A 22,971-nucleotide genomic window follows, 5' to 3' on the forward strand; every position below is an offset into this window, starting at 1 on the left:
TCCTTTCTTTGGCTGGTTTGGCTCCCGCTTTCTCACACAGACACATTTAAAGACGCTCAGTTCTGCTGCCCCCTGGTGGACAAACGGAAACTAAACAATGTTTTTAAAGATGAACACAATTATTAAAACAAAAGATTTCTGTTTTTGTTGAGTTTTAGGGCCAGACTGAGTTTTTATAGTACAGTTAGAATAATAATAATGATGCAATAATTATTAAAATTAGTCAAACTAAAGTTATTATGTTTGGGCCAAAGAAATGCAGAACAATTGTTGAAAAAATTCAGAGTATAATATTTTTAAGTCATTATCAGCGATATCTGGGGAATAGCGACATGTAACCCCTGGCCTGTAGGGGCAGCAGGAGCCTGGTTCTGTTTGCTCTGATCATTTAAAAGTTCTTCATGTGGAAATTTAGAATCAATAACCCGTCAGTTTTCTGACTAAAGATGAAAATGAACAAAATCATCATCTTTGGGATTGTTTCTCTTTCATTTCCTGCTGTTTTCGTTGCATTTTTCTCTGTTTTTTGTGTTTTTTCTGTGTTTTTTGTGTTTTTTTGTGTTTTTTGTGTTTTTTCTGTGTTTTTTGTGTTTTTTTGTGTTTTTTGTGGTTTTTCTGTGTTTTTTGTGTTTTTTCTGGTTTTTCTGTTTTTTTGTGGTTTTTGTGGTTTTTTTGTGGTTTTTCTGGTTTTTCTGTGTTTTTTGTGTTTTTTCTGTATTTTTTGTGTTTTTTCTGTTTTTTGTGTTTTTTCTGTTTTTTGTGGTTTTTCTGTTTTTTGTGTTTTTTCTGTATTTTTTCTGTTTTTTGTGTTTTTTCTGTTTTTTGTGTTTTTTCTGTATTTTTTGTGTTTTTTCTGTTTTTTCTGTTTTTTGTGGTTTTTCTGTGTTTTTTGTGTTTTTTCTGTTTTTTTGTGGTTTTTCTGTTTTTTGTGGTTTTTCTGTATTTTTTGTTGTTTTTTTTCTCTGTTTTTTTCTGCATGTTCCTGCTTTACCTGCAGTGTTTTCCCTTCAGCTGCAGGATTTCTGGAGAAACGCTGTTGGTGCCTCACAGGAAGTCTCACTCTCGCCATGCAGGAAGCTTTACGCCTCATAAGAAAACAAACGAGTGCCTGGTCTGATTTTCCCATCGCCATGGAGACCAGCGTGCTCCCAGTCTGGACTCTCAGAAACCTTCAGAGGAACTGGGAAGTCTGGGCGGATCGGTCCGGTCAGACGGATCATTAAACGGCTGCAACACAAATTATGATATTAAAAACAAGAAATTCATTTGTTTAATTTCACAACAGAAAGTTCAACTTTTCCACTGCAGTAATTTGCTGAGTGCTGAAGCAGCGCTGATCTTTTCTCCCATCTCTGCTGTGAACCCATCGGTTTTCACATCGTTTCATAACTTTCATAAACATTTCATGGAAACAGCAGCGACCGGACCAGTCTGCCCAGTTTGGTTGGGCAGACTGGGCAGCCATGACCCGCCTCCCTGCTGCCCCCTGCAGGTCAGAGGGTTACATGTCACTGTTCCCAGCAGGCCTACTAATGTTGACCTCTGACCTGTGACCTCTGGATGAACGGTTCTTCCTCTCTCAGGTCAGATACTGACTGCTCGAGTGTCTCCATGAACCTGGCGGCCATCTTGTGACTGAAAACGTCCCGATGATAAATTCTGCAGATGAAACTTCAGAAGCAGAGCGAGGATCATCTTCATCTTCCTCCTCTTCGACAGGAAGCAGGAAGTTGGTCGACAGAACTCGCCACACGCCCAATCTGCACGTCTGTCTGGGGAAATCTTCTTCTTCTGTGGTTTTCTGTGTTCTGACAGAAAACTGTGGTTGACGATGAAAAGCCACAGACTTCCTGAAAACGACTGACAGGACGCAGCGTCTCTTCTTCAGCAGTTCACATCGACTGAAGGTTCGGCCAGACAGCGCCTGGCCTCAGGGGTCAGAGGTCATCCTGACAGAAGGTGAACCTGGGATTGTTTAAACAGACGGTCCTCCCGGAGACCTGCAGGTTAACAAATGTTCCAGAAGTTTATGGCGATGAATGATAACATTGTCTCCTGAGATCATTTTCAATAACATAATGATGGCACAGAAATGCATTCTCTCAAAAATCTTCTTTTTTCAAGCAAATATTAACACTGGAGCTGAAATACATTTTGAAAATGAACAAATTCACGTAAACTCAAATAAAATGAATCACAAAATCTCTGTAAACAAAATGATCCTTTTAAGAAGTGAGAGCATAGCTCCACCCTCTGGCATATTTAGGAAATGACGACCAAAAGTGGGCGGAGTCAGGATGCACGTGGGGCGTGGTCAGTTGGGCTGCAGCAGCAACTTTTCAACCACAGAGGGCAGCATAGAGACGGTTTGATGCAGAATTAACAATTTAACGTGGAATATGAAGATGGAGCAGCTTCTACTGCAAACGTTTTAATATCTTCTCTGCAAATTAGCATGAAAACAACAAACTGTCAGGTTAAATTATCAGAAACAAGAAGAATCGACGAGTGAATCTGACCATGTGACAGGCGTCAGTTTGACCTCAGAGTCTCTCCTGCCTGGTTTGGTTCTGGACTCCGGACCTGCTGATCCAGTCATTCCGCTGGATCCAACCTGAAGGTCATGCTGCTGCCACCACCGTGCTTCTGGCTGGGCCCGCTCCCACTCCTGAGGTTCCAGAGGTTTGATTGGTTCAGGTTGACCTTTGAACTTTGCTGTTCTTCCCTCTGTTGTCAGCATTCATCAAACCGAAACTTTGAGTTTAGTGAGGCTGACCTTGTTTTGGTTTTCGAGGCGGAGGGGCGTGCATGTGCCAGCATGTGCACGTGCCCATGCTTGTGTGCGCGCGTGCCCGCGGGGCAGTTCGCTCCTGTTTGCCCTGCAGCGGCGGCTCAGTCTTGAAGTCGCCTGGCAGACTATCAGCGCGGCGCGCACTTCCTGGTTCTGTCCGCCGGAGAGTCTTGACTTTCTCACCCAGGAGGCAGCGAGCCGCCCCGCCGCGTGGAAGCGCCGCGTCCCGCACAGTCCACGCAGGACCCGGACCTGCTGCACACACTCTGCCCGGGAAAGTTTCTGGAAACCGGTTCGCGTTTTTGTTTTCATGCAGAACCCGGCAGCGGGTTCGAGGAGCAGCTGCTGAACCTTTGGGTCCAGGACCCGGGACCGGAGAGCCGGCAGGCCGGCGCAGGGAGCCCCATCTGCGGCTCCACCTGCAGGATCTCCCCGCTGCTGGAGGCGCCTGAAGCGGCTGCAGGATGTCAGACTCTGCGTCCAGCTTCCTCCACATCGGAGACATCGTGTCTCTGTACGCGGAGGGTTCGGTGAACGGCTTCATCAGCACGCTGGGGTGAGTCCAGCCTGCTGCTGCTGCTGATAATGATGATAATAATGATGATAATAATGATGATAATAATGATGATAACTTCAATGAAACACAAACTTAGTTTAATAAATAAACATTTTACAAACAATAAACAAACGTATCATTTAATATAAATGTCATAAACACATTAAAATAAAAAAGTAAGTTTAAAATAAGAAAAAGCTCAGAATAAAATAAACTAAAAGTTGTTCAAAGATGATTATTGATGAGCTATCAGGATCAAATAGATCATTTTAAATCGTTTCTCTGAATCTGACGGGATTCTGGAGTTTTCTGCAGAATATTTTCATCTGTTTTGGGGATTTTCTGCCTCCCTGTGTGCTTTGAGTTTTCTGCGTCGAGGTTTTGTGGCGTTTCCAGATGTGGGTCCAGGTTCTATGAACACATGAGACCAGAAGAGGAAAAGAATCATACAGTCTCAGATTTTTACATTTTGAAGTTTTTGTCTCTAAACTTTCTAACTTGGAAACTTCTGAGTCTGTTGGCTTCAACTTTAAAGTCTTTCCCGTGATTCTCAGCTGGATATTGGTCTGGACTTTGACTAGGCCATTCTAACACATGACCCTGCTTTGACTTGAACCATCCCATAATATCTCTGACTGGTTGTCCTGCTGGAAGCTGACCTTTGACCCCAGGCTAAGCTCTTCTGCAGGTTTTCTCCATCATGATGCTGCCACCACCGTGCTTCTCACTGGTTCTGTTTCTGTTGGGGGATTTCCAGACGACTGACTGAACTGTGGCTCTGACGAACCTCGGCTGCAGTTACACCAGGGTCAAAGTTCAGACAGGCAGACGTCACAACAGACATGATTAGTTTTGTCTGTATTTTGCTGTTTTCTTCCTGTCTGCTCGGTTTGGAGGCTCTAACTGAAAGTGAAAAAAGGAAGCAGAACTCATTTATGATGATGAGTTAATTTACTCAATGTTTGATGAAAACCTGACCAGAGCCTGACCAGTATTGATCGCGTATCGATGATCTGATTATTTAACAAAATCAGATTTTCATAGAAAATCAGACATGAGGATCTAAAACATGAAGCTGATCTGGATCCAGTCGGGCGCAGACCCGACAGTAACGTTGGGTCTGGACAGAGGCAGCCAAACCGGATCGCTGCCTGAGTCGTCGGGTCAGAACCGGTTCTTCTTACAAACTGTTGAAGGTAGAACTGGACCATCAGGAGCAAATAAAACTCTTTTCATTGCAAACCTACAGAACCAGAACAGAAACCCACTGAGGTTCTGCTGGACCGGGTCGCAGCCCGTCCAGGTCCAGACCCACTTCAGGTTTGTCAGAGGAAGTTCTGTGTGGCTCTTTGACAGTCGGGTCCAATTAGGGTTGAAACGTTGATGCAGGTCTGTGTGTGTGTGTGTGTGGGTGTGTGTGTGTATCTCTGTGTGTGTGTGTGTTTATGCGTGTATCTGTGTGTGTGTGTGTTTATGTGTGTGTGTGTGTGTGTGTTTATGCGTGTATCTGTGTGTGTGTGTGGTTATGTGTGTGTGTGTGTGTGTGTGTTTATGCGTGTATCTGTGTGTGTGTGTGTGTGTGTGTGTGTGTGTGTGTGTGTTTATGTGTGTGTGTGTGTGTGTGTGTTTATGTGTGTGTGTGTGTGTGTGTGTGTGTGTGTGGGTGTGTGTGTGTATCTCTGTGTGTGTGTTTATGCGTGTATCTGTGTGTGTGTGTGTTATGTGTGTGTGTGTGTGTGTTTATGTGTGTGTGTGTGTGTGTGTGTGTGTGTGTGTGTGTGTGTGTGTTATGTGTGTGTGTGTGTGTGTGTGTGCGTGCGAGCGTGTGTGTGTCCATCCAGGTGGTTCTGGTTCTGACTCAGTCTGAAGTTTAGAACTTCTCTTGCTGATTCTCGTTGTCTCCCAACTGAAGGTCAACGATAATGTTGTGTGGTTACCATAGAAACAAAGGTCAGTGAAAGGTCATCATAATCTCTTCAATCAAATTAGCTTTGGACGTAAAACGTCTCGGTGTTCAGAACGGAACCAAAAAACCGGGCAGAACCGGACAATACAGAACCTGAACAGTTCACTGAATGGAACTAAATGAACAGTTCACTAGATGGAACTAAATGGACAGTTCACTGGAAGGAACGGATCTTTGTATCTGAACTGTTAAGGACTGAACGGAACTGATTTCTGTGGCTAAATGACCTCTGACCCCTGTTGGGTTTTATTAAAATCAGTAGCTAAAGCGATACGTACACATAGTATGTAGTGGAAGCTAATGCTAATGTGCTCAAACATTTATTTAATTTTGACATCATAATTAATATTTTCTATAACAATCTTAGATATTTTATCTACATTCATAAATATTTTCCATTTCTTCCACTATATCTTCTTTTGAATTAATTTATTGGGGCAGAAAACAGAACAGGCGTCACCTTCAAATTAAGAGCATGAATATCAACACTTAATAACTTCAAGAATTCTTAACAGTTAAAACTTCAACGTAAAAGTCCAATTTTAACTGAAAATTAGCACTTTATGTTAATTTTCCTGGAAATATTAATGTAGGGGAAGCTGTGCGCTAAACGTTTACAAAGTGCTAAATAGAAAAGTACATTAGCGGTAGCATGTTAGCGGCATGCTTTAATTAGGCCATGTTTCATTTGTTCCTCCGAAGAGTTTTTGCGGCGCCAGTGGTTTGTATTTTTGACAGTTGACAGACAGGAAAACCGGGAGACATGGGGCAAAGGTCACCAGGAGTTGACCCCGCGACGTCCGCGTCGAGGACTGAGGCCTCCAAGCGCTGGCCGTGCTGACCTCTGCGCCACCACAGCACGGCCCTAATTAGGCCATGTCTGATCGGATCTGGACATGAAAGCAGAATCGTTGTTTTTTCTGTTTGAGTTCCAGTGAAACGACTTCCTGGTGTCTCCGGTTGTCCTACCTGTCTGTCCTGCCTGTCAGCGTCTGCAGCACGACTGCAGCACGTCTGCAGCACGACTGCAGCACGTCTGCAGCACGACTGCAGCACGTCTGCAGCACGACTGCAGCACGTCTGCAGCACGACTGCAGCACGTCTGCAGCACGACTGCAGCAGGACTGCAGCTCTTCCTCCACCCATCAAGTCAAACACGGATAAACGTGCAGAGATCCGGCTTTTTCTGTCCCACAGTGTTTCCTGTAGGTAAATGGGTTCAGAGCGGGATACTCGAACCGGGTCGACGGAGGGAAGATGGACCCGCTGCTTTCCATACAGTCAAATTGTGCCGAGCGGCTCAGAGCTTCCAGGAAGCAGCAGACGACCCGCCGTCGTTCCTGGTTCTGTAGGTTTGACCAACACAGCTCCGTTCATCAGGAGGGCGTTAAAACCTGCCGACGTTTAATATGAGTCATTAATTATGAGCTGATTTCTCCTCTACATTCTATCTGGAGCTGGGAATCCTGGATGTGAAACCAGAACCGTGCGAACAAGCCTTAAACAAATTAGAAGCGGCTCAAGTTACACGTCAGTTTGTTTCTGATCCAAAGTGTCATTTATGAAGAAATGCAGCTTTTAGGGACTTTTGTGGTGAAGATCAGGAACAACATGCAGGTTCCTGCCAGATCCGCTCCGCCGTTCATGTGTGACGGAGTTGGGTTAGTTTCTGGATCCTGGTGATTAATTCTGCTGCGAATCAGAATGAAGAACGACTTCATGCTGCAGGACTGAGTCAACACACCTGAGGGAGAGTAAAAGGAGCAATCAGCCGGCGACGCACACCTGAAAACACCCAGAGACACACAAAGGAGCTGATTGGCTGCTCTTCAAGGAAAACAGTCTGAAAGGAAAGAGCTTTCAACTCGAAAGACAAACAAAGGAAGAAGTGGAGGGAGAGTAATGATGCATAAAAGCTACAGCCGCCACGTTTTAAAGAAAAGCAGAACAAAAACAAAAAACTGCTCTGCAGTTTTCAGAAATGAGACCTGAATGTCTTGAGTGGAGGCTAATGGAGGTTAGCATCAGGAAGCGACCTCACAGCCTGGTACCAATTTACATCATAATTTGCAGACTCCTGATTTGTTTATCGGGACATTAAAGCAGAATCGTTGTAACCTGTGAACCTGATGTTTGCAGGTTGTGGCTTTTTATTAGAACCTGGAAGTAAACATGGTGTCAGAGAAAACCACCGGTCATGTAAATCAAGACTCTGCTGCATGTTTAGAAAGAACAAAGATCCAACCTCAGACGACGAGTCTGAGACGGAAACATCTCAACAAAACCAAACCAAAACACAGAAGTGGAGCAACTTCACGGCTTTCGTGGTCAAAAAGCCCCATGATGGTCGACCCGGTTCTACTGGAACCAGAACTTCTGCTCCACCTCCAGCTGCTGTGGCTCTGAATCAAACCAGCCTGTTCCCCTCCTGGCCTGTGGGGGCGCTGCACCAAGAACCACTGCAGGAAACGACACTAAAACCTCTGAAGACGCTGAGAGCAACTTCCTGTTTCACCAGATGAAACAAGATGGAGGCGTCAGAGTTTAGTGATTTCTCTTTAGTCTTTGGCTGAAGACCAGGAGCCATTTTTGCTGCTAGCGCTAGGCTAACATGTTAGCTTTAGTTGTATTTACCCAGAATGCCTTGTGCTGTAGTTCACTTCCTGCTGTTGGCGCGGTCTCTGGTCCGCTTGGTGTTCACGTTCAAACTGAACCAAAGTTCACTTCAACCAAAATCAGACTGAGGTTTGTACAACTGGAGGTCAGAGGTCAATTAGAGTTCAGTCCTCACCAACTAAACATTGATGGCAAGAGAGCAGCAATATTCTCAGACAAGCAACTTCTGCTGAAACACATTAGTAGTTCCTTAATGCAACATGCTAGCAGCTCTGGGTTAATGCCTACAACCGCATAGCCTGTCAGCTAACGGCCTCATATGACGGCTGTTAGCTAACGACCTCGTAGCCTGTCAGCTAATGACCTCGTAGCCTGTCAGCTAACGACCTCGTAGCCTGTCAGCTAACGGCCTCATATGATGGCTGTTAGCTAACGACCTCGTAGCCTGTCAGCTAACGGCCTCATATGACGGCTGTTAGCTAACGACCTCGTAGCCTGTCAGCTAACGACCTCGTAGCCTGTCAGCTAACGGCCTCGTAGCACGGCTGTTAGCTAACGGCCTCGTAGCACGGCGGCCGTTCCTGAAGAGGAAACGCTCCTCAGAGTGATGAAGTCATGTGTGTCCATCTGTAAAGAGCAGCTCTGCTTTGTCCTAAACAGTGAGGTTGATGGTTGATGAGGACACACACACACACACACACACACACACACACACACACACACACACACACACACACACACACACACACACTGACACGCTCTGACTAGTTCAGTAAAACCAGCAGCTCCTTAAATAGAAATAAACTCTGAAACATAAAAATGAAAATAGGTTGAACTCTATATTTGGTCCTGAACCTGAAGAACCGATCAGAACCTGAGCGAAACCCAACATGGCTCCATAATTTCAGCATTTCTAACCGCAGGCGGGATCATCATGTTCTCTGTCATCTTTACTGGAGATAATGGAGCCTGTCAGGATGAGAAACGTCCTTATTACCATCATGGCTCTTATGATGGTTGTGACTGAATGTCTGGTTGTGATTCTGCATGAAAGTCTTGAAAACATGATATATATTCATGAAATGTGACTGATTGTGTCTGGTGTGCAGCTGCAGCTCGTCTGATAACCAGGAAGTTTTATTTTTAGAACAGTTGTTGTCTTCCGTCAACACATTTACCACCAAAACCATTGAGATGAGCCTTTAAATGATCTCCATTATTAGTAGTAGTACTATCTAAATTACTATAAATATTACAAAATATTAAGATACATTTTTAAATATGTATGTTTCATTTTTATTTTTAACCCAAAAAGGCAAAAGTTCAACATCAGGCAGTTTCATCAGTTTAGTTCAGTTTTATTCTATATTCTATCAATAGCTGAGACTTTGTCCTCTTTATGAAACTCAGCCAAGCGATTCGCATCAGGAACTGAAACACATCTCCAGAAAGCAAACAGTCCTCAGGTTGGGTCTGCATCCCCCTTTATTACAGAGTAATAACCAGTAATAACCAGTAATAACCAGTAATAACCAGTAACGGCTGTCGGATGTGAAGCGTTTTGTGTCATGAGTTAAAACCCGAGCCTATAAATAGATGAGCTTCCTGTGTGCAGACGGCCGTCCTGCAGCTTTCAGCTTTCATTTCATTTACGAGTCACATCCGGTTCTCCTGCGCCGCACCGTCAGCCTCCTGCATCTCGCTGCCGATTGGCTGGAAACCGAGGGGGACGGCGGCCATTTTTAACATCTGTCTGTCACTCGGGTTTAATTCAGATGTTTTATTTAACAGTTGGACGTCCAGCCAATAGATCGGGATGTTTTGGTTATTTATCTGAGAATGATTATTAGTTCTTTGAGGTTCAGACTGGAATCACGATTCATGAACAAGAATATCACGATAACTTTATCATCAAAAACATCATCAGTTTATCACCTTTATTTATTTGGGTCGACAGATATTTCTGTTTCCAGAATCTTTTATCTATTTTAAATTTCATTTTTAATCTGACAGAGAATCAGTGGAGGGAGCTGAAGATTAGGGTGATGGTAAGGAGGCCTTCCATCCACCACCAGAGCGAAACAACGTGAATAAAGCAGATCTGTTATTTAGAGTTGGTTGTTATTTTTCTGTTCCCAGTTTCAGCCCAGTTAGTGAAACCAGAATATCACTGGATGACAGGAGAGAAGGTTTCTATCTCCACATTCCTCAGAACTGACTTAGTTTGGAGTTTTAGTTTTTCTAAGATCATAACATTTATTCATAATTCTGGGTTAAATTGACCAACTTTTATTTTTGTTGCACCTCTTTGGTTTTCTGAAAGCTGTTTGCAGGTTGCAGGTTGCTGGTCTGTGTTGCAGGTTGCTGGTCTGTGTTGCAGGTTGCTGGTCTGTGTTGCAGGTTGCTGGTTGCTGGTCTGTGTTGCTGGTTGCTGGTCTGTGTTGCAGGTTGCTGGTCTGTGTTGCAGGTTGCTGGTTGCTGGTCTGTGTTTCAGGTTGCTGGTCTGTGTTGCAGGTTGCTGGTTGCAGGTCTGTGTTGCTGGTTGCTGGTCTGTGTTGCAGGTTGCTGGTTGCAGGTCTGTGTTGCAGGTTGTTGGTTGCAGGTCTGTGTTGCAGGTTGCTGGTCTGTGTTGCTGGTTGCAGGTCTGTGTTGCAGGTTGCTGGTCTGTGTTGCTGGTTGCTGGTCTGTGTTGCAGGTTGCTGGTCTGTGTTGCTGGTTGCTGGTCTGTGTTGCAGGTTGCTGGTCTGTGTTGCTGGTTGCTGGTCTGTGTTGCAGGTTGCTGGTCTGTGTTGCTGGTTGCTGGTCTGTGTTGCAGGTTGCTGGTCTGTGTTGCTGGTTGCTGGTCTGTGTTGCAGGTTGCTGGTCTGTGTTGCTGGTTGCTGGTTGCTGGTCTGTGTTGCAGGTTGCTGGTTGCAGGTCTGTGTTGCTGGTTGCTGGTCTGTGTTGCAGGTTGCTGGTTGCAGGTCTGTGTTGCTGGTTGCTGGTCTGTGTTGCAGGTTGCTGGTCTGTGTTGCAGATTGCTGGTCTGTGTTGCAGGTTGCTGGTCTGTGTTGCAGGTTGCTGGTTGCAGGTTTGTGTTGCTGGTTGCAGGTCTGTGTTGCAGATTGCTGGTTGCTGGTCTGTGTTGCAGGTTGCTGGTTGCAGGTTTGTGTTGCTGGTTGCAGGTCTGTGTTGCAGGTTGCTGGTTGCAGGTCTGTGTTGCAGGTTGCTGGTCTGTGTTGCAGGTTGCTGGTTGCAGGTTTGTGTTGCTGGTTGCAGGTCTGTGTTGCAGATTGCTGGTTGCTGGTCTGTGTTGCAGGTTGCTGGTTGCTGGTTTGTGTTGCAGGTTGCTGGTCTGTGTTGCAGGTTGCTGGTTGCAGGTTTGTGTTGCTGGTTGCTGGTCTGTGCTGCAGGTTGCTGGTTTGTGTTGCTGGTTGCTGGTCTGTGTTGCAGGTTGCTGGTTGCAGGTTTGTGTTGCTGGTTGCTGGTCTGTGTTGCAGGTTGCTGGTCTGTGTTGCAGATTGCTGGTTGCTGGTCTGTGTTGCAGGTTGCTGGTCTGTGTTGCAGGTTGCTGGTTGCAGGTTTGTGTTGCTGGTTGCTGGTCTGTGTTGCAGATTGCTGGTTGCTGGTCTGTGTTGCAGGTTGCTGGTTGCAGGTTGTGTTGCTGGTTGCTGGTCTGTGTTGCAGGTTGCTGGTTTGTGTTGCTGGTTGCTGGTCTGTGTTGCTGGTTGCTGGTTGCTGGTCTGTGTTGCAGGTTGCTGGTCTGTGTTGCAGGTTGCTGGTTGCAGGTCTGTGTTGCTGGTTGCAGGTCTGTGTTGCAGGTTGCTGGTTGCAGGTCTGTGTTGCAGGTTGCTGGTCTGTGTTGCTGGTTGCAGGTCTGTGTTGCAGGTTGCTGGTTGCAAGTTCGTGTTGCAGGTTGCAGGTTGCTGGTCTGTGTTGCAGGTTGCTGGTTGCTGGTCTGTGTTGCAGGTTGCTGGTTGCTGGTCTGTGTTGCTGGTTGCTGGTCTGTGTTGCAGGTTGCTGGTCTGTGTTGCAGGTTGCTGGTTGCTGGTTGCAGGTTTGTGTTGCTGGTTGCAGGTCTGTGTTGCAGATTGCTGGTTGCTGGTCTGTGTTGCAGGTTGCTGGTTGCAGGTTTGTGTTGCTGGTTGCAGGTCTGTGTTGCAGGTTGCTGGTTGCTGGTCTGTGTTGCAGGTTGCTGGTCTGTGTTGCAGGTTGCTGGTTGCAGGTTTGTGTTGCTGGTTGCTGGTCTGTGTTGCAGGTTGCTGGTTTGTGTTGCTGGTTGCTGGTCTGTGTTGCAGGTTGCTGGTTGCAGGTTTGTGTTGCTGGTTGCTGGTCTGTGTTGCAGGTTGCTGGTTTGTGTTGCTGGTTGCTGGTCTGTGTTGCAGGTTGCTGGTCTGTGTTGCAGATTGCTGGTTGCTGGTCTGTGTTGCAGGTTGCTGGTCTGTGTTGCTGGTTGCAGGTTTGTGTTGCTGGTTGCTGGTCTGTGTTGCTGGTTGCTGGTCTGTGTTGCAGGTTGCTGGTCTGTGTTGCAGGTTGCTGGTTGCAGGTTTGTGTTGCTGGTTGCTGGTCTGTGTTGCAGATTGCTGGTTGCTGGTCTGTGTTGCAGGTTGCTGGTCTGTGTTGCAGGTTGCTGGTCTGTGTTGCAGGTTGCTGGTCTGTGTTGCAGGTTGCTGGTCTGTGTTGCAGGTTGCTGGTTTGTGTTGCAGGTTGCTGGTCTGTGTTGCAGATTGCTGGTCTGTGTTGCAGGTTGCTGGTTGCAGGTCTGTGTTGCAGGTTGCTGGTCTGTGTTGCAGGTTGCTGGTCTGTGTTGCAGGTTGCTGGTTGCAGGTTTGTGTTGCTGCAGGTTGTTGAATGTTTCTGTCTCTCTGCAGGTTGGTGGACGATCGCTGCGTCGTGGAACCGGCTGCTGGCGATCTGGAGAACCCGCCCAAAAAGTTCAGAGGTGACGCTTCCTGTCTGCAGGCCTGAGGGCGGGGCGCTGGTTACCATGACAACGGCCAGTTAGCGGATTGTCTACGTTTTTTCAAATCCGCCTCCATGTGTAGAGGACGGGTCGTCGGTTCGATTCCCAGTCGTTTCCTGAACGTCTTCCTCTCTGCAAAACAGATGATTTAATCAGTTTCACCTTCTGCTTCCATCTTTGTTGTTGACACTGTAAAACATTTTGGTAAAGTTTAGTTATGAATCAGTCTTTGTCAGAGACAGGAAACCATTAAAGGCAGCAGGAAAAACCTTCATTCAACAAACACTGCAAATAAATCCAGGATAATGTGATTCAGAGTTCAAAGAATCAGATTAAATCATCAATACGTATAATTAGTTATTTAAAAAATGAAAAGTTTCAGAATAAAATGTGTCGTTTATGAGATTTTAATGAAACTGATTTATTCTGCTTGGTTCAGTTTATTCAGCTGGAATATAAAACATAATTTTATAGTGAATGGGTCTGAACCAGTTTGAGGAGCTGTGAACCGGTACCAGGCTGTTCCTGGGTCAGAACCAGCAGGAAGCCATTAAAGCTGCATGTGGAACAGAAATAAGGCCTTTAGAGCGAGTCCAGCTCCGCTCCGCAGGGAGCCGCAGCAACACCAAGCTTCCAGCAGCTTCTCTCTGCTGACCGCTGCCAGGCCCCGGCCCGGCCCGGCCCGGCCCGGCTGGTTCCGAGGGGCCGGTCCATCTGGTCGCCGGGACCCGGGGGGCGCGATCCAGTTTAGAAGTGGATCAGAGACACAGACTGACGGCTCAAACTTTAGAGTTTCTGATTAAACTTCCCGACCCATTTCCACTGGTTCTGTCAGGAGGAACGCAGAAAAATCCAGAAAAACCTTCAGGAAGAAAACCCAGAACATCGAGAATAGAAATGTTCATTTGTGTCCCGCTGTGAGGAGATTCAGGTCAAAGGTCAGCAGAAGCAGCAGATTGAAAGGAAATAATGAAACAGTAAAATAAGAAACGGCAACATGGAGACATAAACTACATCGAAAAATAATTCAAATAGCACTGTTTGAAATAAATGTGCAGCTCAAAATGAAAAATGTGCATAAAAAACAGCTGAAGTGAAAAAACTGAAAATAAAATATAATTTAATCCCAACTGACAAAAAGCATAAAAAGTTTTGATTCATTTCATGTCAAACAGAGGAAGAAATGCTGAATTTACATACATGTAGCAAAGATATTAGTTCATTTAACTTGAATTAACTAATTAGAAGGATTTCAACTTTGGAAACTGTTAACCAGTAGGAACCTTTGCATGCCAGTGTTTCTGGTATACCAGTATATCTGACGCACACAAAGCTACATCTGCTAACAGCAGCGATGGAAGCAGCTACTCTGGTTCATTTCTGCTTCAACGCTGGTAATGTGCCCAACTTGTGCTAAAAGGACTTAGCCTATCAGCGATGCTAGCCTAAAATAGCATCTCCTGCTAAACATTTAGCAGCTAATGCTAATGTTAGCACAGAGTGGATTTCTAAAGAAGCTGCAGGAATGGTTAGAACATGCAAAATGATTAAAAAAAATCAAGTCCTACTACAACAAAAATAATAAAGTAGGGATTTGAAATTCATTTCTTGTGCTATCCATAATAAATAAATGTATTTTTAATTATTTATTTTGTAATAAAATCTGTAATCTGGTTTTAGATGCATTTTAATATCTTGTAGACGATGTTAAAAACAAACGGAGCTGTGTGGCTCCATTAGGACCAAAGCAATGACTCTTAACATTAAACACACACACACACACACACACACACACACACACACACACACACACACACACACACAGATATCTGCTGTTTGACAAACACACAGTGGAAGCAGGAAACACCCAGTATCCTGCAGGAGAGTCAATATTGACACAGTTCTTTTCACACAACGGCTCCGGATCTCGGTTCAGAGTCCCAGTCCAGACTGAGACGGGTTCTGGAACCAGGACGGGTCCAGAAGACAGAGGAGGAGATCGGGGAGTGGCTGGAGGGCCGGGTTGCAGCACAGAGAAATGAAAACAAAGCGTCTGCTGGCGGGTTTCCAGCTGAGCCTTCAGGCTCTGATCACATTTCTGTGGAAAACTTCAGAGCTGCGTGTCGAGTCCTGCCAGCACTCCCAACACCAGTCCTGGGCCTTGAACGCTTCGCAGCCTGAACACAATGTGACCTGAATGCAACACACCCTGAACGCATCGTGACCTGAACCCATCACAGCCTGAACGCATCACACCCTGAACGCATCACACCCTGAACGCATCGTGACCTGAACGCATCACACCCTGAACGCAACACGACCTGTACGCAACACGACCTGAACGCATCACACCCTTAATGCATCACACCCTGAATGCAACACGACCTGAACGCAACACACCCTGAACGCATCGTGACCTGAACGCATCACCCCCTGAACACATCACACCCTGAACGCATCGTGACCTGAACGCATCACACCCTGAACGCATCGTGACCTGAACGCAACACACCCTGAACGCAACACGACCTGTACGCAACACGACCTGAATGCAACACACCCTTAATGCAACACACCCTGAATGCAACACACCCTGAACGCAACACACCCTGAACGCAACACACCCTGAATGCAACACACCCTGAACGCATCGCGACCTGAATGCAGGGAAATAACAAAGAGGAAAATTCCCACCAAAAAACTTTTAGATTAATTTAACTTGTTTACAAGATTAAAACTTTTATTCCAGAAATAATAATATCATAATATGAATTTTCTCATTAAAACTGATATCATCTTTATTGTGTGAGGTTCTGGGTTCGGTACTTTTTCTGTTCATCAGACAGTTTCTCAAAGTCCAAACAGAGTTCTAGACCCGGTTCTGTTGTTTTCCAGACTGCCTGTTCAAGGTGTGTCCGATGAGCCGGTACTCGGCCCAGAAGCAGTACTGGAAGGCCAAGCAGGCCAAGCATGAGAAGGACAAGATCGGCGACGTGGTTCTGCTGCAGAAGCTGCAGGTTAGCGGACTGGACAGGCGGAGGAGGAGGTTCTGCTGGTCTGGTTCTGATCTGGTTCTGTTCTGGGTCTGCAGCACGCATCCAACCTGGAGCAGAAGCAGAATGAGACGGAGAACAGGAAGGTCCATGGAGACATCGTCAAATACGGAACCGTCATCCAGGTAACCGGCGTTTCCTGCTTCCTCTGAGGCTCAGCGAACACAGCATGGTTGGACCCGGTTCTGGTTCTGCAGCAGAACCCTGCAGAGCTTCTCTTCATGATCTTCATCATCAGAACATCTGAATGATCGCTAACAGAAAGCATTTCAGTCAGTCTGTCCGGATCCGGACCAGATCCGGACAGACTGATCCGGTGGTTCCGGTTCTGCTTCCTGGGTCGGTTCCACTCAGCCGGAATGTGATCCATAAGTATTGACATCTAATGACGGATCAATACATCCAAACTGCCTCTGCAGAAACTTTTGGTTCCTGTAAATCAGGGCAGCTTCCCCACAGAGGTCAAAGTTCATGTTTGTCTAAGTTTAATGTGGTCGTGTGGAGCAGCTCTGATCGATTTCTAATCAATATCCTACCTGTAGTCAGTTTGGAGAATCGGTCGTCATGGCGATGACGTCAACATGAATGACTTTTACTTTTTACTGGCCGCTCCCTGTTTCCATGACGACCAGGTGATCCACCATCGTTTCCCGACATCAAAAAGCCGAACCGGGTCAGTAACCATGGTTACAGAGCCGCAGTCCAGACCAGCAGGTCCAGGAGATCCAGATCCTTGCAGGGTATAGATGACCTGTTAATCTGTCAGGTCCAGATTATCAGTTAATCTATCAGGTCCAGATTATCAGTTAATCTATCAGTCCAGATTATCAGTTAATCTGTCAGGTCCAGATTATCAGTTAATCTATCAGGTCCAGATTATCAGTTAATCTATCAGGTCCAGATTATCAGTTAATCTGTCAGGTCCAGATTATCAGTTAATCTATCAGGTCCAGATTATCAGTTGATCTGTCAGGTCCAGATTATCAGTTAATCTGTCAGGTCCAGATTATCAGTTAATCTGTCAGGTCCAGATTATCAGTTAATCTGTCAGGTCCAGATTATCAGTTAATCTATCAGGTCCAGATTATCAGTTAATCTATCAGGTCCAGATTATCAGTTAATCTGTCAGGTCCAGATTATCAGTTAATCTATCAGGTCCAGATTATCAGTTAATCTGTCAGGTCCAGATTATCAGTTAATCTATCAGGTCCAGATTATCAGTTAATCTATCAGGTCCAGATTATCAGTTAATCTGTCAGGTCCAGATTATCAGTTAATCTATCAGGTCCAGATTATCAGTTGATCTGTCAGGTCCAGATTATCAGTTAATCTGTCAGGTCCAGATTATCAGTTAATCTGTCAGGTCCAGATTATCAGTTAATCTATCAGGTCCAGATTATCAGTTAATCTGTCAGGTCCAGATTATCAGTTAATCTGTCAGGTCCAGATTATCAGTTAATCTGTCAGGTCCAGATTATCAGTTAATCTATCAGGTCCAGATTATCAGTTAATCTGTCAGGTCCAGATTATCAGTTAATCTATCAGGTCCAGATTATCAGTTAATCTGTCAGGTCCAGATTATCAGTTAATCTGTCAGGTCCAGATTATCAGTTAATCTGTCAGGTCCAGATTATCAGTTAATCTGTCAGGTCCAGATTATCAGTTGATCTGTCAGGTCCAGATTATCAGTTGATCTGTCAGGTCCAGATTATCAGTTAATCTGTCAGGTCCAGATTATCAGTTAATCTATCAGGTCCAGATTATCAGTTAATCTGTCAGGTCCAGATTATCAGTTAATCTGTCAGGTCCAGATTATCAGTTGATCTGTCAGGTCCAGATTATCAGTTGATCTGTCAGGTCCAGATTATCAGTTGATCTGTCAGGTCCAGATTATCAGTTAATCTGTCAGGTCCAGATTATCAGTTGATCTGTCAGGTCCAGATTATCAGTTGATCTGGGCCGATCAGAGGTTATCACAGCAGCAGGAATCTCTCCCAGCCGCCGTCTCTCATCTGGATTAGTTTATGGCCCTGAAGCCCAGTCAATATTGACTCTGCGATAACGGCGTGTCAACACACACTGCAGGGTGTGTGAGAGAGATGAAGGAGTGGAGGAGTTACTAGAACAATTTTCCTATAGAGCTTTAAACTGGGCGGTTATTATGGGATGGAGAACCAGTTGAGACTGGAGCTGAGATTAACGATCAGATCGCTCCGGATTAAAGAGGCAGGAAGATTAAATAAACCGAGATGACAAAAGTACCAGAAGGGCTAATTAGAGGGGAGCGGATGCAGCTGGGAGCAGAACGGTGGTTTTAACCCCCAACAAAAAAACAGAGGAAAAAAACTGAACTGTGAGCAGAAACATGAAGGGTTAGGGGTTAAGAGTTAAGTTTAGGGGTTAGGGGTTAGGGGTAAAGGTTAGGGGTTAGGGGTAGGGTAACAGCACTGACTGACCCGGTTCTGCCTTGGTTGGACCAGGAGTGGAGGGGTTGGGATGTGATGCGTTCACTTCATGATTATCATTTTTATTGTTTAAGTTCAGATTCTTATTAATTATGACGCTTTCTCACATTAATGACAGATAAACAGACATCAGCGTTCAGACGCTTTGAAAACAATCTGAGACGATTTAGTTTTGGAAGTGGAAAGACGTTTGGGATGAAAACATCGGAAGTACAACGTCGGATAGTCATCATAATTTCCTGCCGTGTGAACACAGCTTTTCTCTCTCCACATGTTCATCTCATGTGCAGCTTCTCCACATGAAGAGTAATAAATATCTGACGGTGAACAAGCGTCTGCCGGCGCTGCTGGAGAAGAACGCCATGCGCGTCACGCTGGACGGGACGGGGAACGAGGGATCCTGGCTCTTCATCCAACCATTCTGGAAACTCCGGGCCAACGGAGACAACGTAACAAAATACATGACCCCCACATGACCCCCACATGACCCCCACATGACCTCCTCATGACCCCCACATGACCTCCACATGACCCCCACATGACCTCCACATGACCCCCACATGACCTCCACATGACCCCCACATGACCTCCACATGACCCCCACATGACCTCCACATGAGCCCCACATGACCCCCACATGACCTCCACATGACCTCCACATGACCCCCACATGACCTCCACATGACCCCCACATGACCTCCACATGACCCCCACATGACCCCCACATGACCCCCACATGACCTCCACATGACCCCCACATGACCTCCACATGACCCCCACATGACCTTCCTGTGACCTTCAGATTCACTAAATATTAACAACAAAATATTCTCAGAAATGGACAAATGAATAAAATGTACCAAAAGTTATTTCAGTTGAACAAAATTTAAAAGATATTTCAGAAAATTGATTCATTAAAACTGTCATAATGCATAAAGTGAACATAAATTTAATTTAGCAAAATGTTATTAAAAACTGCATTTGTTAGTACATCAACTTTCTAAACAGACACATTGAACTTTTATTTAACTTTTACTGACTGTTCAAAATATTTTAATATTTACCATAAAAATTAAATGTTAGATATCTAAACATTATGAAAAGTTTTTTTATTTGTACAGCATCACATTTAACATTTATTTTATTTATTTACTTTAAAGATCATAGATTTTAATTTAATTTCACTTTTTTATGCATGAGTCTCTTAATTGAGCTTTTTTCAATTTCAGCTATAAAACTAATTTTATGTGATTTTAGGTTAATATATCTTCCTTTTCAGCTGATCGCCGAGCAGAAGTTGAACGATGTTCAGAAATCAGAACATTTTAAGCAGAGTCCGATTAATGTGCCGTTTGTGCTGCAGGTGGTTGTGGGAGATAAAGTCATCATGAACCCGGTGAACGCCGGCCAGCCGCTTCACGCCTCCAACTACGAGCTCAGCGACCATCCAGGCTGCAAGGAGGTGAGACGACAGGAAGACGGAAAATCAGAAAAATAAACAAAAACAGAAAATATGAGAAACGGTCTGAGACTCCGACCGGACCCAAACCAAACCAAGCAACAAAAAAACACTTAAATTATGGCAAAAGAGACTAAATGAGTCCAATAAAGAGACAAACAGAAGCTAAATGTCTAAAGAAGATTAAAAAATAAGCGTAAACATAAAGTCATGACAAAAACATCATTTCCTGCTGCAGACTCTGACGTGTGTCTTCCTCCCCCTGCAGGTCAACTCTGTGAACTGCAACACGAGCTGGAAGATCAACCTGTTCATGATGTTCAGCGACCACCGAGAGGAAGTCCTGAAAGGAGTGAGTCAGACCGGGTCAGCTCAGCTGCCTGCAGAAATGAACCCTGGGAAACGTAGTTCTAACCCCGGCTGTCTCCCAGGGCGACGTCGTCCGACTGTTTCACGCCGAGCAGGAAAAGTTTCTGACCTGCGACGAATACAAGAGCAAGCTGCACGTTTTCCTGCGGACGACTCTGAGGCAGTCGGCCACGTCGGCTACCAGCTCCAACGCCCTGTGGGAGGTCGAGGTACCACACACACACACACACACACACACACACACACACACACATGGACACACACACACACACACACACACATGGACACACACACACACACACACACACACACACACACATGGACACACACACACACACACACATGGACACACACATGGACACACACACACACACACACACATGGACACACATGGACACACACACACACACATGGACACACATGGACACACACACACACACACACATGGACACACACAACACACACACACACACATGGACACACACACACACACATGGACACACACACACACACACACAGACACACACGGACACACACACACACACATGGACACACACACACACACACACATGGACACACACACACACACACACACACACATGGACACACACACACACATGGACACACACACACACACACACACACACACAACACACACACATGGACACACACACACACACACACACATGGACACACACACACACACACACACACACACAGACACACACATGGACACACACACACACATGGACACACATGGACACACACACACACACACATGGACACACACACACACACACACACACACATGGACACACACACACACACACACGGACACACATGGACACACACACACACATGCTGGTATTTCTACATAAATGAAGACTTTCCAGGGACAAAAATCATTTTATTTACTGAATTTTTTTGACCACTACTGGTCAAAGCTGACCCTAAACCTGACCTTTAACCCAAACACTGCAGCAGGACCTTCATTGGTCCCCATAAGGTTAGTAAATACGACAGAAACAGCTGAACACACAGAGGAGAAGATGAAAAATAAAATATACAATGTTCTTTTGTGATTTTATTTCATAAAAACAAAAAATAAAATGATTAAAAATCACAGTTTGATTTTGCTGTTTGGAGGAGAATCTGCTTTGAGGTAGCAGAGAGTCGGCGGTGACAGGTTGACTAAAGATGGAGAAAATTTACAGCAACAAGAAGTAAAGACACCCTCTGACTCTCCTTTCACCTCTCTGTGTCCTGATTGGTCCATCAGGTCGTCCACCATGACCCCTGCCGCGGGGGGGCGGGGCATTGGAACAGCCTGTACAGGTTCAAACACCTGGCGACAGGAAACTACCTGGCTGCCGAGGTAACCACCATGCTCCTGTTTCCGTCTTCTGTCTGCAGCTTGTCTGGATCAAATTTAATTCACTTTATTTTCGAAACAGATACTTTAATGGCAATAATGATGTTATGAATAAATTCAGCTGATAAAAATCAATATTTAATATTATTTTTCTTTGATTTGTAGAAAGATTTTGACACAATTAATTGTAATATTCTGCTAAAAAAAGATTACATTGCTGGGATTTAACTAGGTCAGTATTTTTCAATCTGTTAGAGGAGTCCCACAGGGGCGACCCAAGACTTTTGCACAGCAGCAGGTGTTTTACTCCTCAATGCTGCTGGATGGATAAACCTTTGGACATCACTGTTGTTGTTGCAGGAGAACCGGGGTACAAAGGGGACAACCCTGAGCTGTCATCCTCGGTGAGTTTCCTCTCCTCACCACTAGGGGGCGAAGGAGAGGGAAACAGACACGGTGAGGTTTGTGTTTCTGCAGATGGACGCCAGCCGCAGCAGCAAGCGTTTCCATGGCGAACGGATCAAGTACAAGCTGATGGTGGTTCCCCACGGCAACGACATCGCCTCGCTGTTCGAACTCGACCCGACGACCCTGCAGAAAACCGACTCCTTCGTCCCGCGGTGAGGAACTTCCTGCTGCCATTTCACAATAAAAGTCCAGACATGTTTCAAATTAAAGCTGAATTTATCCTTGTTGGAAAAAAAATTCAGCTTCACTTCAACTGTTTGTTTGAACAAATCTGATCTGAAGGCAAAAAGCACCAATTAACATCCCAGTTTCCCATCAGGTGATCATGCAGAACACATATGGAGGGCTATTCCTGACAACATTCTATGCAACAATAAATAAATGTGCCAAATATTAACAAATCAAGAATCTCCTCAGTTTACTCACTCTATATAATCTGTAAATAAAGTGACAAACAAGAATACATTAAATCAATGAATGATTAAAAAAGTGGTAACAAATTAAAGATCAGCTAAATAAGTACTGGACACGGGGAAACAATGTGGCAGTAAATGAAAATGATTAAATGAATTCAGAATATGAATAAAATTTGAAAAAAATAAATCACAAAATGAAAATGGAAATTAATAAAACTATAAGATTGAAAAATAAAATGAAAAATTAAAGTGATACTGTGAAATCAACACCGTTGAAAATTATACACTTTTTGGATAGACTATTTAGAATATTAGTTAATTATTTATTTCCATATGTATTGTCAGTTTTGGCAGAAAACCTTTATGTCCCAGTAAATGTGGGCAGTCAGCTCCACCACGTTCTGAGCGTAAAGCTAAATGTCTCCACCAAGTGGTCAGAGGTGTGAACTGCAATCTGTCAAAACAACATAAATGTGACAGATTATTCTGTCACATTTA

General features: G+C 45.0%; 1 protein-coding gene across 1 annotated transcript in view; it reads left to right on the forward strand.

Annotated features, from left to right (window-relative positions):
* The first annotated feature begins 3,151 nt into the window (after positions 1–3,151).
* Positions 3,152–22,971, forward strand: part of LOC129354427 (inositol 1,4,5-trisphosphate receptor type 3-like) — a 50,072-nt gene continuing 30,252 nt past the window's right edge. The window contains 10 exon segments of the mRNA XM_055023899.1: positions 3,152–3,347; positions 12,780–12,850; positions 15,767–15,888; positions 15,963–16,049; positions 18,680–18,838; positions 19,753–19,851; positions 20,117–20,200; positions 20,280–20,426; positions 21,497–21,592; positions 22,019–22,209. Coding sequence (XP_054879874.1) covers positions 3,256–3,347; positions 12,780–12,850; positions 15,767–15,888; positions 15,963–16,049; positions 18,680–18,838; positions 19,753–19,851; positions 20,117–20,200; positions 20,280–20,426; positions 21,497–21,592; positions 22,019–22,209 — 1,148 coding nt within the window. The 5' untranslated portion in view covers positions 3,152–3,255.

Source organism: Poeciliopsis prolifica, unplaced genomic scaffold (genome assembly GCF_027474105.1).
Source record: "Poeciliopsis prolifica strain line A6 unplaced genomic scaffold, Auburn_PproV2 SCAFFOLD110, whole genome shotgun sequence".
In the NCBI taxonomy this organism is placed as follows: Eukaryota; Metazoa; Chordata; class Actinopteri; order Cyprinodontiformes; family Poeciliidae; genus Poeciliopsis; species Poeciliopsis prolifica.